Here is a 16,378-nt window from a genome sequence, read left to right on the forward strand (position 1 = left end):
TTAGAAATTTGAAAAAGTTATATTGTTTTTTGTTTGGAAATTTGGAAAGGTTGCAATAATTAGATAATGATTAGATGAAAAAATTGAAGATTTGAAATTGAAAAGTGTTTGTGGTTGAGTGATGTCTAGGAAGAAAATTATGAAAAGTTTTGAGATGAGATGATAAGATGGGATCATCTCACTTCCTAAGCAAGCCCAAAAATAATTCCCCTAGCCCTTCCTAAAAGTTTTCCACAATCCACACAATGTGCACATCTCACTACGTTGCAGCACCAAGCCCCACAACCACTCTTGTATTTGGAGTTAATAATAGCCCTCCATAATGACTCTCCTTCCTCATGGTACCACCAAAGCCATTTCCTAAGAAGTGTCTTATTAAAAATCCTCAAACTTTCGAACCCCCAATCCTCCACTTGGAATCTGGGAGTAGACCTTTTCCCAATTCACTAGATGGAACTTGGCTTGCTCCACAATTCCTCCCATCAAGAAAGCAGAAAAAAAAACTTCTTAATCCGGTTAGCCACACTCCAGGCAAAGAAAATAATGATAGAAAATATGTAGGAAGGTTAGAAAGTGTTCTTGATCAGAATGATTCTTTCCCCTTTTGACAATTTTATTATTTTCCGTCCTATCAACCTTTTCTCAATCTTGTAAATGGCACCACTCTAAATCGTCTTCGACTTATAAGCAGACCCCTGGGAAAGATAAAAGTATTTCATTAAAAGGGAACATATCTTGCATCCCAGGAAATTGGCCAAGCCTTTTAGATTATGCACAAGACCCACTAGGACCATTTCGGATTTTGAAAGATACCCCTTTAGGTCAGAGATAGCTTCAAAGCAAAGCAGAGAAGCCCTTGATGAACAAATGTGGCCTTGTTCCGATTCACAATAACTCAATGTATCATCTACAAAAAGGAGGGAGGCTTGGGAGAAAATCCTTACCTGCAGCGTCCTCCAACATCGACTAAGAGCATCCATGACAATAAAAAAGAGGAAAAGACAGCGGATCCCCTTGACTCAATCCACTAGAGCTATTAAAAATACTAACAACCATTCACCAAATACGAGAATCATGTAATGGATACACAATGAATGATCTGGATGCACCACCTTTCCCCAAAAGCACACCTCCCATGTGATAGAAAAGAAAAAAATCCTAGTTCACATGGTCTTAATCCTTCTCCATATCCAACTTGCATGGAATGCCCGCCACTCTAGCTTTGATTCTATTCTCCAAACATTCATTAGCAACAAGCACCAAATCCAAAATTTATCTCCCCTTGACGAAGGCATTTCTAGGCTTTGAGATAATCTTCTCTCCGTGCTCACGGGGTTGGCAAGAATTTGGATATGATATTGTACACCCCATTCACAAGGCTAATGGGGCGATGATCCTTCACATACGAGGCCCCAAACCTCTTTGGGATGAGAACAATGAAGGCTTTTCTCAAACTTCTTGAAAGAATAAAATTCATGAAAAATCTTCCTAACATCCTCCATAAGAACGTCCCAACAAGCCAAAAAGAATGCCACGGAGAAGCCATCTATTTCCATGAGCTTTATCTTTAGTCATCCCTCGTATCACCTAACAAACCTCATCCTCTTCGAATGGCCTTTCTATCCAATTTTCACTTGTAAGATGAGTGGACGTGAAAGTTAAACCATCAGGTTTAGGCCTCCAAGCGAATTGCTCCGTAAGGAGTCTTTCATAATAGTGAACAATATGATCATTGATCTCAAAGTGGTCCAGAAGAATAGATTCATTAGTGTGGACCATCTCAATGGCATTGTTCCTCTTTTGTGAATTACCACACAATGAAAACATTAGTAGAAATATCCCCCTTCCTTAAGCCAAAGAGCCCGAGATTTTTGCCTCCACAACATCTCCTCCATCAAGACCACTTCTCAAGTTTGGCAGCCACACAACTCTTCCTCAACATCTCATCCAAAAGAATCCCAAACTCCTCCCTACCATCTAAAGCCTACAACTCCTCAAGTAGGGACTCTTTCTAACAATTAACATTCCCAAAAACTTCCACATTCCAATTCTTCAAGTCATTCTTCAAAGCTTTAAGCTTTCTAGCCAATATGAACTTTGGGGAACTGAAAATTTGATAAGATGACCACCGCTATCTCACCATGTCCACTAGTCCATCAACTTCTAACCATGTAAAATATCTAACATGTCCACAAACAGATTTCCAACAAGAAGCTCTGCAAGAGCCATCGGGTAGAGAGGAATTGTCATTCAGGAGAAAATTGTTTAGTGCACCCTACCAGATTAGAACAAATTGTTGAAAGGGGTTCTTTTGGGGCTTCCCCAGCTATGAGAGGCTCTTGAAGCTAACTGCCAAAATTCAAAAGCCAAATTCTGAAAGTCAATTATTTCATAGATAGCGGCTTAAACTTAACCATAACCTTTAACCTTTAATAGACAAAAGCAAGAAACTAAAAGCTTTGCTTAATACATTGATTTTCAAAGTTCAAGTGGAACCATTAAATCTGAATTGCGAAAGTAAATGCATCAGTGTCTTGATTTCAAACTGCAAGGATACGGCAGTGAAGTTTTCAGCGCCGTCCAACAGAATTAGTAGTGTTTCTTCTCAATAAATGAACACCAGGGCATCTTTGCAACAAATCAAGCTACAGTAGTCTCAATCTCGGGCAAAAAAAAAAAATTGCAGTAAGTATGATTTGGAACTATTAGAAGGGCTGCGTTTGGATGTTAAGCTGAGTTGAGCTGAGCTCAGTTCTTTATGAATAGTAGTGAGTTGAGATGGTGAAGTAAGCTTTTTGGGGCCCATCTAATATGAATATAGATGAGTTTGGATGTTAAGATGAGTTTAATACTATTTATGGGAAGTTGAAAAAGGTTGTAGATCTCACGTGTAAAGAGGTGTTGAGTTGAAAAAGGTTATTGGTCCCACATGTAAGGAAGTTTTGAGTTGAGATGAATTTAATAATTTGAGAGTTGTGTGTTTGGATGTTAGATTCAGCTTAAAATTAGACTGAACTAAATTGATCTTAGTGCATTCCAACAACCGAACTAGCCCTAAATTTGAATTAGTAGTTGTGATCACATCTAGGAAACATTTTCTTACTCTTGTTTAGGATTTGCTAAAGTTGTAACTCCACTTTTTGGAGTTAATAAATCAAATTTCAGACAATGCTAGTGCCTTTTTTCTCTGTAGTTTCCGCTATTAAATACTTTTATTCTAAAAATCATATGATCATATCAAGAAAGTCTATGCCTTTTTTCTCCTAACTTGTAATTAGGTGTTTTCTGTTGTATACTTCATGTGTACTTAGCTATGCCTATATACTTGTTTTAATAAAAGTTCACCATACTTTATCGAAAAGGGAGTCCAAGTGGGAGGTGGTTTCTTGAAGGAATTAGGTTGCAGGAAGACTCTTGCGGCAGGTGAAATGGGTATTTCAAGGTTTGTTTCTATGACCAGAAAATAACATTCAGTCCACAAAGTGCTAGGAACAACCACCCAAACCCTAGCCCTAACTATATGAAATGCCAATTTCACTAAAATTTAACGTCCAAAACCGTAGCACTATCTGAAAATCTATCAAGTTACTTTCCAGCAATTTTTTCTAAGTGTGTTACTTTCCAGAAATTCTGCAATATTTTTTAATGGGCAGAAATTCTGCAATATTTTTCATAGCCCTGGAACTTCCGGAGGATAGATACACAACAAAATGATTGCTGACTGATCACTTCAAGAAAAATAGTAGAATTCTGACATTTTGCTGCAGGTAGATATACAAACAATCATAGAAGCACAAAGAAAGCTATTAACTTTAACAAATTTAGACTCACAAAAAGAGTTCATCATACAGTCAAATCTAAATCAATTGAATGAATGAAAGGAGGAGAGAACAACATAGAAGGGGCATTAGAAACAGTATGGAGCATTTGCAGGTCAATATCAAGCTTACCTCCCATATGATTGCTGAACGATCATTTGATGATGAAGCCAAATATTTCCCATTATGTGAAAACTGCAAGAACCAGACTTCATCCTTGTGTTCTTGTAATATCTATTCAAATATGAATAAAAAGAATGATTTAAGTGAAAGAACGAATGAAGTGGAAACTAAATTCACAATAGCAACTATAAAAGAAGCAAAGACATAATAAGCCTAAGTTTAGTAAGACTGTTCACAATAGAAACAAAGCAACTAAGCTAGGAAAGAAAACTCAATAACTAAAATTTATAGAAACTAACCAAAAAATGGGTCACTGAAGATGTAGGCTTAACTGGAATCAACACCCTTATTACATTCCTGAAAGGACATTACTTATACAGAAGACATTCATGGTCTTTTCGCACGCACAAAGGAACTTCTCTTGTTTCACTTTTGTTCTCAAGGGCATACAAAGAGAAAGATACAGATAGATAAAAGTAGACGTACTTATGAATTTTTCTAAACATCAAGTGCAATTCCCACCATCAAATGATGTAAAATGTATCCAAAGACTATAAACGTTTTAGAATAAATGAACCAGGATGTTATTGTTAATTGGGATGCAGGACAACTTAAGGAAGGATAAGCTTATGGTACACCTTGAAAAGTATTAGTGAAGGGAGGTGCTCGATGGAGTCTATGGCAGAGTCTGGGGCTGAAAGTCACTTCGATTCCTGAAACCACAAGGCTGATACCTATGTTCTGGTTTGAGGTTTCAGTGCTGGCCTTATAGTAAATAAGTATACTATGATCATCAAATTAGAGCTGTACTTTAAGTAATTAAGAACGAGGGCTGCTTGTTGATGGATTAAGAAAACACAGTGGTACTGTGATTTAAAGAGAAAAGTATGAGAGGAAATAAATGTCAAGAATCCAGAAGAAAACCACACCCAGAACTAAACATAAACCCCTCATTTATTTCTTCTCACAAATGTCATCCAAATGTGAGAGAGAGAGAGAGAAAGAGAGAGAGAGAGAGAGAGAGAACCCAATAGTATTTAGGCAGGGCGAATGCCTCCAGATTTGATATAAAAGGGCAAAAGAAGCACACATTCAACATGCCTTAGATTGGCAAGTCTATACAAGTGTATAACCAGAGCTTCTACATATCTCTTTAAGCTTTCAGGAATTTTAGGATTATCTCCACTTAATTAAAATAAACAGTAAATCTCAATTCAGAATATCCAACTAGAAAGCACAACCATCACATGTAGTCAGTACTGTAGTCTTGTTTAATTTGCATTTCCAACCGGTTAACAAGAAAATGGATCCAACACATAGAGGTAACCACTTGCATAAGCTACTATCATAGTTTATGTTAAAGACGATAGGACTCTATAAGTTAAAACCAATAATATAGACGGTTTAATGGAAAGATTAAAACAAAAAAAAAAAAAAAAGCAGGAAAAGCTACTTTGAAGTGATATTTTGTCTGCTTCAGGCATGGGGTAAATAAATTTTGTTCAGTGCAGTGGAGTGTGGGTTTGTCCACTCTAAACTAAGGGAGCATGTTGAGCTAAACTGTGTTCATTAACTATATCTACTTTCAACCAAACCTATAACTGACGCCCACACCAAAGTCCGAGAACTATCCCTGTCAGAAGTGAAAAATCCGATTATCATCTCTTGAAATAAGAAACAATTTCAATGACTTCATCAATACTAGGTTCCAAAATGATGATAAAATAACCAGCACCATCTTCCAAAATAGTATTCCCTTAATTACGGCCTTGACATTTTATTCTACCATGTCCATAAATGCAACCTAATGAATGAAATTTTCAAGTTTTTGACACATCCCTTAGTCATGAAATTCTTGAAGTTTGTGCCAAATTAACTGTGACCAAGAGTTTGATTTCCTCTGGGTTGGTCATGAGCCTCGCCTAAAAGTATTGTATCTCAAATTCTTATTTTAAATTTAGGAGAAGATTTCAAAATCGGGTCAAATATTTTAAAATCGTCCACGTAATTTTTTTAAAGTCCAAATTTATTTTAAATGAGGTATTTTAAGTGTTATTGAACCAAACTAAATTTTTGAATCTTCAATTTTGGAGCCCCAAAAATAAAATATTTTTTAATAATTAATTTTATTTAAATTATTTTATATCATCTTGGACATTATTTTGAAAAGCTCTAAATATATTCCTATGTTTAAATGAGACCTTGTGAATGGGAGGATTTTTCTTCTCTGTCGCTCCAAACATTTCAATTGCTGGTATGGTTTTAGTCCTCTCTTTTCCTCTCTTTCAATCCCTTTTTATTTCGGCTCAACTCTCCATTTTTGTGTGCCAAACCCTTAGAATTCACTTTGTGATTGTCAGCCACCTCCTCAAGCTTACAACAACGCAAGCAGCCATAGATTACACGATCCCAGTAAATTTTCCTTCCACATTTCTGGTTTTCTCTTTGGTCCATTTATTTCAGTTTGCTTCTAACCTCCTTACCATTCTTTGTACAGATTAGAACTATGTTTTCCTTTTCTTTGGCTTGCTTCTTGATCATGGTAGTAGCATAAATTAGATAATAGTTACCGCAATTCATTCATTTCCACCATTGAGATGCTTAGGCACGTAAAACACAACCAGCTAGCCTTGGATGTGCTCCTTTTTATTTTCAGTTCATGTCATCTTCTAGTTGTGTTACGTAGTATTACAAGCTTTTGAAGAAAAAAGTTTCTTTCCCAAAAGTTTCTCTACAACCAAACACTCCAATGTGGTCTGATGGGATTCAGCAGTGAGATCACAACGGAGCAATAAGTTGTAGGGGTGGTAAAGTAGGATGGGGTGCAGAAAAAACTAGTTATAGAATCAAAAGCCTTTGTTTGGGTAAAGGATCGAAGCTCCTTGCTCATAATAGAGAGAAGTTGGAAGATAGTGAAGGAAGTGAGACTTGGGATGGTATCAGTGCAATGGTTTGCAAAAGCTTTGTAGGAGTGTTTGAAGGGGGGAACAAAGGATTTTTATACTATATCAAGGGAGGGTGCCAGAAGTTCCATTGCACAGAGGTGCTCAAATGCTAATGGTCGATTCATGGCATTAGTAGAGTACGGTGGGGGTGGAAGGTGAAATTTTATACTCATACCGGAAGATATGGAGGGGAAGGGACGGAAGAGAATGGTAGGTGCATTGTTGAGGGAGGTCATATCCACTTTTTTTTTTGTTGGGGGGGGGGGGGGGGGGGGGGATATCTTGTTTCATAACACCAATGGACCATCACAGAGACCGTCAGGGGTGGGGACCCAAACACAGAGTCTGTCATACAGGGAGGCCCTAGTGCAGATGACGGAGTAGGTTTCCAAGAGCAATATATTCGTGCCGGCGGTAGTACAAAATAGCAAGCCACCATGCGACACATCAAGGTCAAGGGACCGAAATGGTCCTTCACACCACTGGTACAGTATGTGCACACTTGAAGGGTGGCGGTGCCAGGCCTATTGTCACTTTGGCATGTACAAAACCTTGAAAGACATGCAATCTCAACTGGAAAGTGGCTGCTCTATACACTGCATTGATTAGGATACGGTTTTGGGCCTGGGCTATGCAACTAAAAGTTGTTTTGGGCCTAATAAGTGTATGGATGTGGGCAGTTACCCTGGGTTTCAACCCGTGGGACTGAATAAGGACCCAATGGACCTGGGACAATCCGCTGGGCTCAGCCCATAGGGCCATCTAAAGGGAGTGGAATGGCAGGTAATATTGTGGGCCGATCATCTGGGCTTCAGCCAGTGGGGGGAGATAGAGTGAAGGACAAGTTTGGTATTCAGCCCGTGTGGAGAGTTAGAGGCAGGGGCGTGACTAGGCCTTCCACCAATGGGAGTCAGCTGACCTCACCAAAAAAGGTCCCGACAAACATGGCTCTGGCCATAGAACCTTCGATGGTGGCCTAGACGACAAACTTGATATAGGGGGGAGTAAACAGCAGTAGAACTAGAACTGGATCTTGTTGATGCCGTCCCGTCGAACGTCGGATCCTAGTAAAAAACAAGGACAGACAAGGCCGATAGATAGAAAGGGAGAGTCCTCACTCAAGATCTAGGTGGTTTCCCCTCTGGCGAAGGTTGCACAGCATCTTGATGTGGCACCTGTGTTGTTTACAAAAGCTGAGAGTATTGATGAAGTCACAGTGGGGCCATCTCAGACATTGGTGCCCATAATTGACCCCTTTTGAGTGGTATGGTAGATTCAACTATGCTGAGGAAGAGATGGGGTGCCGTTGAAGTCACAATGGACACCTAGGGACGAGATAGATATGGTTGGGGAGCCCGTACCCCTCAATTGTTTTCTACCAGGTCAATATAGCATCTTCGATTGGGTTTTACACAAGGTGAAGGAAATCCAACATTGTGTGGGAATTGAATGTGAGGGTTTTGATGAACAATTCATGGCTTTGCTTACAGCCGTTGAAGTTGGACATGTTCAGCAAAAGAAATCAGGTTCTTAAAAACAGAGGGAGCTCAAGAGATTAACACATTAACTTGGTCTCTAAACTATGAGAGCAGTTCAAGCAAAGAAAGATCCAAAGGGAAGGGGATAGTATCGTCTTTATGAAGCCCAAAATTATTTCTTGGAATGTCCGAGGGCTTAACAAGGCCAATAAGCATCTTCAAGTAAGAAACTTACTTCGTGAGTGGAAGGCAAACATTGTGTGTTTACAAGAAACTAAGCTAAAATATATTACAAGAAGAATTACTCGAAGTTTATGGAGCTGTACATATGTAGATTGGGCTTATTTAGCATCTAACTGGGCGTCAGGAGGTATATTAGTTATGTGGGATAGAAGGGTGGTAGAGAAAAATGAAGGAATTCATTCGACAATACACAGTGGCATGTTCTTTTAAGAATGTGGAAGACAATTTTTTGTGGGTGTTTGCTGGTATTTACGGGCCGAATTCACATAGCAATAGAAGACTTCTATGGGGCGAAATAGGGGGAGTTCATAGTTGGTGGGATATACCATGTTGCATAGGTGGTGATTTTAATGTTACAAGGTTCCCCCATGTGAACGGTCAGAAGAAAGTAGGTTGCAACCTACAATGATGGAATTCTCTTAGTGTATTTTCAACTTGGGATTCATGGATTTTCCTCATTGGCAAAGCATACACGTGGTCCAATCACATATATGGTCTAGACGGGACAGATTTTTAGTCTCATTGGAGTGGGAAAGTCATTATCTAGACCTATGTCAAAAAAGGCTACCTCGCCTTTGTTCGGATCACTTTCCTATATTGTCGGATTGTGATGGTATTCAAGGAGGACGTCAATATTTTAAATTCAAAAATGTGGCTGGAAGCCGAAGGATTTGTGGACAAGGTTGGACAATGGTGGTCCTCATATCAGATTCATGACATTCCTAGTTTCAGTTTTGCAAGTAAGCTGAAAGCTTTGAAACAAGATCTAAAACTTTGGAATGCTCAATCCTTTGGTGATGTCGGTGACCATAAGAAGTCTATGTTGGAGGAGATACAAGAGTTAGAAAGGATACAAGAGAGTCAGGTTCTTTCCATGGACGAGTTATCTCTATAGGTAGAGTTAGTATCAGAATTAGCAAGGGTTATCTTATTGAAGATTTCTTGGCATCAAAAGTCAAGAGCACTGTGGTTAAAAGGAGATCGAAGTACGAAGTTCTTCCATAGAGTGGCCAACTCTCATGGGAGAACTAATGTCATTGAGACACTGAATATAGATAGTGTGGCTTGCATGGAGGCTCCTTTGATTCAAGAGCATTTTGCTGATTTTTTCGAAAACTTGTTTACTGAACATGTGGGATGGCGGCCAAAACTCGATGGACTAGCCTTTGTGTGATGACCCCTTTTTACGTATATTTTCACTGAAGGTGTGTTTTTAATTTAATTAATATATTCGCTCTTTTATTTTAAATTATTGTATTTTAAATTGGTTTTTATTTTATTTGATGTGGTATTTAATTTATTTTAGTCGTTTTATGTTTTTGAAATTGTTTTCGGTAGATCAGTTTTAGGATTCCGGAGTGAGGATTGCACCTCATTTTCTTTCTCCTTCTTTTCTTTTTCCCTTTTTTCTTTTTTCTTTTCTTTTTCTTTCCCTTTTTCCTTTTTCTTTCTTTTCTTCTTTTTCTTTTTCCTTCTTCTCCTCCCGTGCGCCCGATTCTCTCTCTTCCTCTCCCCTTCGCCGTTCAGCCCAACCACCCAGACCTGCCGCCGCCGGCCGTCGTGGTCGACACCACCCCCACCAAAAGATTCCCCTCCGGCCGGTGATCACTCCCACCAAAAATCTCCTCCATCCGACCGGCCGATCACCACCTAGAGCACCTCTAAGCCGCACGGCTTTTTGCCGTTTCCGGCGCCGTCGCTCCACCTCTGGCCACCACCTCTTCACAGCTTCTTCCCCTACCTCTTGCCGACCTAACCCACCCAATTTCAACCTCGATCCATTGCCGGAGCAGCTCCCACGAGCTCAACTCCGTTCAGCCCCTTTTTGGCCTTCCACCGCCGTTTCCACCACCACCCACGGCCAAAGCCCACTTCCTTTAGCTTCATAAATATCTCAAGGCCATTCCCTATCAATTTCATGTTTTGGTTTATCCCCGTTCGAAAGTAGGTAATTTATTACCCACGACCACAGTGTAAAATACACTGTTACATTGCTTTTTCTCCGCCGTTTGCAACACCGCGAGCTTTCGAAAAATATCGTATAACGCTGTAAGTATTTTCCAAACTCTACTTTTAGATTTAAATATATTTTGCTCTTACAATAATTATTTATCTAGTTGGTTGGTTGGTTTGTTGAATTGTGATTGGTTGGTTGGTTTGTGCCTTAAGTTGTGCATTTCAATGTGCATTCACGTGCATTTTATTTAATTGAGAAAAATCTTGTTTTGTTGGCGTAAATGGATTTTCGTGTGCGTGTGTATCACGACCCCAAGCCGGGATGGGGTATTATCTCGGTGGAGCTCCTCTGGTCACTCGGGAGTGGATAATACTGAGTGACATCCCCTGGGTTGTAGCAGGGCGACGACCGGATCGCACAATACGGTAACGCTGTCGTGTCGACTCCGTGGTCCCTAGAGTGGCGGGGACTAGAGGATGGTCTGGCCAGGGACGCGCTGGGCGCAAGTACTGGGCATCACTCGTTTAGGTGTCACACACATAGTCGTTACCTGCGGTGTGGCACAGAGCCAGAGTGTGCAGATGATCCCTAGGGGAGATCATGGTGCATGCAATAATTGGATTGGTTTTATGGTTTTGGTTATGGGTTATTTTCTGGGAAAATGGTGGTTTCTGTTTTGGGCCATTATCTGGGATAATGGTGAGGATTGATTTTAATGGTAATGTTTTTGGGCCAAAAATGGGATTTTGGCGTGCGTGGAAAAAATATGGTTTTTATGGGACATGTGCATTCGCATTCTCTCATGCTTTTTGTGGAGTTTAATATGTTTTTATCTAGTGGTGTTTGGATCTCACTTACCTGCGGCACCATTTTTGGTACCGTAGATTTTGGTGCAGAGATCGAGGAGGAGGAGGCTGAGCCCGAGGAGGCGGCTCCGCCGGAGTATTGAGTGGAAGTTTATGCCTTGTTGTTGGATTTGAACTATATTTGTATCTTGTAATATTTTATTATATATGTTTTGAACAGCTTTGTATTAAACTAAGAAAAATTCTGGTACTTAGTTATGACTTCCGTTATCCGTTGCGCGTTTATTTTTGCACATTTGTTGTTTATACACACTTGGCACTTGTCGTTAGGGTGGTAACCCGTATTGTCATCATCCGGACGTCTCGATTTCCCTGTGTCCGTATGTGGGGATTTGGGGGCGTCACACTTTGAGTCCATAGAGCCGCAAAATGCTTCTTGGTTTGAGAGACCCTTTAAGGAGATGGAGGTTCATGGCGTGGGGAGGAAGATGGTTATAACTAGAGCACGTGGTCTTGAAGGATTCTCTATGGGATTTTTCCAAACATGTTGGGACATGGTGAAGGAGGATTTAATGAAGAAGGTGTTTTAGGATTTTTTTTTTTTTTTTTTTTTTTGTTGGAAAATTTGAAACAAACATGCTACTTTTATTGCACTTATTTCTAAGAATATTTGGGCAATGGAATTGAAAGATTATCAGCCTACTAGTCTTGTGAATGGGGTGCATAAGATCTTATCCAAGGTGCTTGCAAACCGCCTTTGGGAGGTGTTGGGAAACATCATTTTGAAACCCCAATATACATTTGTAAGGGGTAGGCAAATTCTGGACTCAATTCTCATCGCCAATGAATGCCTAGACAATAGATTAAAATCTGGATATGGAGAAGGTTTATGATTATGTGAATTCGGAATTCTTAATATACTTGCTTGGGAGGTGTGGATTTGGGGAGAGATGGTGCTCATAGATTAGATGGTGCATCTCAACAGTCCAGTTGGCTTCGTTGATAGCTTGCAAGACCTAAGACAAGGGGATCCTTTGTCCCCACTTTTGTTTGTCATTGTTATGGAGGCGCTTAGCAGAATGATCTCAACCTTAGCTAGTGGTTTTGCGGCTGGATTCTCGGTTGGTGACCCCAATAGGAGTATTCTTAACATTTTTCACTTATTGTTTGCATATGACACACTGATTATTGTGAGGCAGAACAAAACCAGATGCAAGCATTGAAGGCTCTCTTACTCTGTTTTGAAGCGACATCAAGTCTAAAAGTGAACATCGACAAATCAAAGTTGGTGCCAGTTGGTAATGTGCGCAACATTCGGCAATTGGCTAACATTCTTGGATGTAAGGTTTCCTCTCTTCTCATGAATTTCCTCAGTCTTCCATTGGGAGTAGCATCAAGGGCTCAATCGATTTATGATACAATGATTGAGAAGATTAAACGTAGATTGGCTGGTTGAAAGCGATTGTACTCATCAAAAGGTGGTAGGATCATCTTAATCAAAAGCACTTTGTCTAATTTACCAACATATTTATTATCTTTATTCCCAATTCTAGCAAGGGTGGCAACTTGAATTGAGAAACTACATCGTGATTTCCTTTGGAGTGGTATAGGGGATGAATTTAAATTCTACTTGGTCAAGTGGGATAAGATATACTCCTCAACCTCTTCTGGTGGGTTGGGAATCAGAAATCTAAGGATCTTTAATAGGACATTACTTGGGAATTGGTGTGGAGATAATGCCCTTAAGGACTCATTCCCCTCAATTTTGCAGGATTGCATGTGAAAAAGAAGCCTCAGTGACTGATGTTATGGTGATATTTGGGGATCAAGTCCAATGGAATGTGAAGTTTAGTAGGGCTGCCCAAGATTGGGAAGTTGGTAGCTTTGAAGATTTTTTTCGTCTTCTATACTCCATGAGACCAAGAATTCAAGGAGCTAACAGGTTGTGGAGGATACCCGTAGGTAAAGGCACATTCTCAATTCGTTCTTTCTATAAGTCTCACATAATCACAAGACATTCAATTCCCATGGAGGAGGATTAGGCAAAATAGGGTGCCTCCTAAGGTGGCATTGTTTGCTTGGTCAACTTCTTTGGATAAGATTTTAACTTACAGAAATGCGGGGTGATCATAGTAGACTGGCGTTGTAAGTGCATGAAAAGTGGTGAGACTGTGGATCATCTTCTTCTGCATTGTGAGATTGCTAGAGCAATATGGGATGATGTGTTCTGCAGGTTAGAGCTAGCTTGGGTTATGCCCGCCACAGTGGTTGCATTTTTGGCTAGTTAGACAAATCTAAGAGGTGCTCCACAAATCACAGTTGTGTGGAAAATTGTGCCTATATATATATATATCCTATGGTGCTTATGGCAAGAGCAAAATGATCGGAAGTTCGAAGACAAGGAACGCTGTCTAGAGGAACTTAGATCACTCTTTGTTTAAACATTATTTTTACAGGCCATAGCTGTAGATTTTAACGGCCTTGGTTTTCATGACTTTCTTGTTTTCTTTTCTTCTTCCTAGATAGGTGTTACCTCGTGTATACCATCTTGTGTACTTGGACTATACCTATTCTTATTAATACAATCGTTTACTTATAAAAAATAAAAAATAAAAAACCATAGTATTAGAACACTTCAAAGCATTCTCTATTAGTTAGAACCCTCCTTTCGTCTTCACCATTTTAGCCATCCCAGCCAAACCAAGAACTTCAAGCAATAGAGATTAAGGCCTTGTTTGATTACACAAATCATCTAATCTCATCTAATCATTACAACTTTTCCAAACTCCCATACAAAATACAATAAACAATTTTACTTTTTCAAATCCCAAAACAAAAATAATATTATAAAATTATATTCTAATAATATTTTATTCAACTTTCATCTCATCTCATCTGTGTAACCAAATGAGGCCTAAAATTTCCTGTTTTGGCAGTTACAGCATTTTCAGATATGATATAACTGTCACTTTCTTTATTCATGTCTTGCCTTTTTGGTTTATTTAGAAGTATGTTTATTTGAGGAAGGAGTTCGATGTCATGAGAACACCTCAAACAAGAAGCAACTAGAAATTCTGCATCAACCCAAAAAAAAATAGCAAGAAAAAAAAAATATATATATATATATCCTTTTTTAATAAGTAAAAAATATTTATATCCTTTAAAAAATGCTTCAATCAATACCTATAAAAAAATAAAGGCTTCAAGCAATAACCCCAATATGGAGAAAACCCCACAGAATAAGTACTCAACCTGAGTAAAAGGCTTCAATTGCTAAACATGATGAGAAAATTATAGTTGTGACCAATACTAATGGTAGACACTTGCAGAAACATAAGTTTTCCTTATCCATAATATATGCATTAGAAAGAAGATAAAGACCTATACCATACCACTAAAACTGTTCACCACTGATAAACAGATTACAACCACAAAAAGAAGCTTCCAGTGCATCGTGTTACAGTAAAAGGAGAATAAATGTGGAAACGCGTAAACTATTTTTGAAGCTTACAAACATTATCAGAAAGGTATTCTCTAACCTGCAATGTTTGGGAGGGAATCTGATCTCTTCCACACAGATGATCAGTGTACAATGACATTTCATTATCCAAAGAGTTGTGGAAAATGCAAGCATTTCGTTGCAAAAGAAGCGCCTGTTCAACTAAATGTTCCAACCTGTCTTCAGGAATCATAACTGTCGGGGAAAGCAGTTTCCGCAACTCCAGCAGTAGCTTTGAACGAGACTTTGACCTCACAGTGTCTTGACTGCAAGACCCAACTAGATTACACTGTGAAGGAGCAATTATGCAGGAAGAAAGTTCACGAACTCTACTCTTGTTAATGCATAGAGGTGCAATCTCAGTCCTCAACGTCTTCAATGCATCCATGACCTTTTCTGCATCCAAAAGTTCAAAAAACTTCTGCTCCAGAATCTGAAGAGAGGCTGATAAAACAATCCTTTCATCTGATAGTCCAATTTTGAGCAATGTAGAAACACTTCCATCCCAATTTCCATCAAGTATTTGCTGCATAAACACATTTATCACAGAGGAGTGTAATCGTATTCCAGACTCTTCCTCTAGGTGCGCACAACTCTTCTTATAGCCAAGAGAGTACAACGCGTTGGCTATTATACGAACGAATTCCACTCTTTTAATAATTCCTTTTGAACCAACAACCTCTTTGTCCCCTTCAGATGCTAGGGGTCGAGCCATCAAATCACTCGAAGAAGCAGATACAGGCTCTATAAAAGATGAACCGTTTGAAAGACCTCTCAATTCTTCAAAAGACACTTTCGTGCGTTTTGTGGCTGGTTCTTCATCCTCAACGCCTCCCATGAAATGTGCACCTCAGCCCATATATTACTACAACCAGAAAGACAATAAAGAATCTAATTTGAAACCCATCACCAGTAAATCAAATGAATAACTCCCTGGATAAATTTTTCAAACTATCAGTTATAAATTCCAAAGCTGAATGTAACAATACAGAAAGCAACAGCAAAGGCTCTAATCATTATCACCAAAAATGAATCAATAAACTTTAGACATATCATATATAATAGAAACTTTGGAAAGTACATTCCTCTACCCTTCTGTGTTTCTAAAGATCAAAGCATTGAAAGTTTGGATGTACACAATTACCACAATTCTATGTGGGTTTCACAGGTTGTTTGGATATCATCCCACCAGCGTATAATTTTCTTTTTTATAAGTAATAAGGGATTTTATTGACAAGTAAATAGGCATAGCCCAAGTACACAGAAAGTACACTAGAGAGAACACCTAAATACAAGCTAAGAGCTAGAATAAGCTAAGAGCAAATCATGAAGGTTATCTCCATTTAATACAAGAAGCTTAGCCCAAGTACACAAAGTGCTATAGAAAAACTCTCAAAGCATCACTCATTCCTTTCCAACCAAAACCACCACATCAAACACGAAGGAATCATCTTCCATATCGCAACAATACGATGGCTCCCTTTAAATCCTTGCCAACATGCTAAAAGA

At 39.1% G+C, this 16,378-nt stretch overlaps 1 protein-coding gene across 9 annotated transcripts in view; it reads right to left on the reverse strand.

Moving 5' to 3' along the window:
- Positions 1–16,378, reverse strand: part of LOC122307656 (WD repeat-containing protein 26 homolog) — a 42,448-nt gene that overhangs the window by 23,196 nt on the left and 2,874 nt on the right. For 6 of the 9 annotated variants that reach the window (XM_043120678.1, XM_043120683.1, XM_043120682.1 and 3 more), the window contains exons 2-3: positions 14,910–15,734; positions 3,951–4,052 (exon numbers count right to left, since the gene is read on the reverse strand). In XM_043120678.1, coding sequence (XP_042976612.1) covers positions 3,951–4,052; positions 14,910–15,707 — 900 coding nt within the window. In that variant the 5' untranslated portion in view covers positions 15,708–15,734. Of the gene's footprint in view, positions 1–3,950; positions 4,053–14,909; positions 15,803–16,378 lie in introns of all 9 variants that reach the window. The other 3 variants (XM_043120681.1, XM_043120677.1, XM_043120685.1) reach the window with 1 other exon arrangement.

Source organism: Carya illinoinensis, chromosome 4 (assembly GCF_018687715.1).
Source record: "Carya illinoinensis cultivar Pawnee chromosome 4, C.illinoinensisPawnee_v1, whole genome shotgun sequence".
Lineage (NCBI taxonomy): Eukaryota > Viridiplantae > Streptophyta > Magnoliopsida > Fagales > Juglandaceae > Carya > Carya illinoinensis.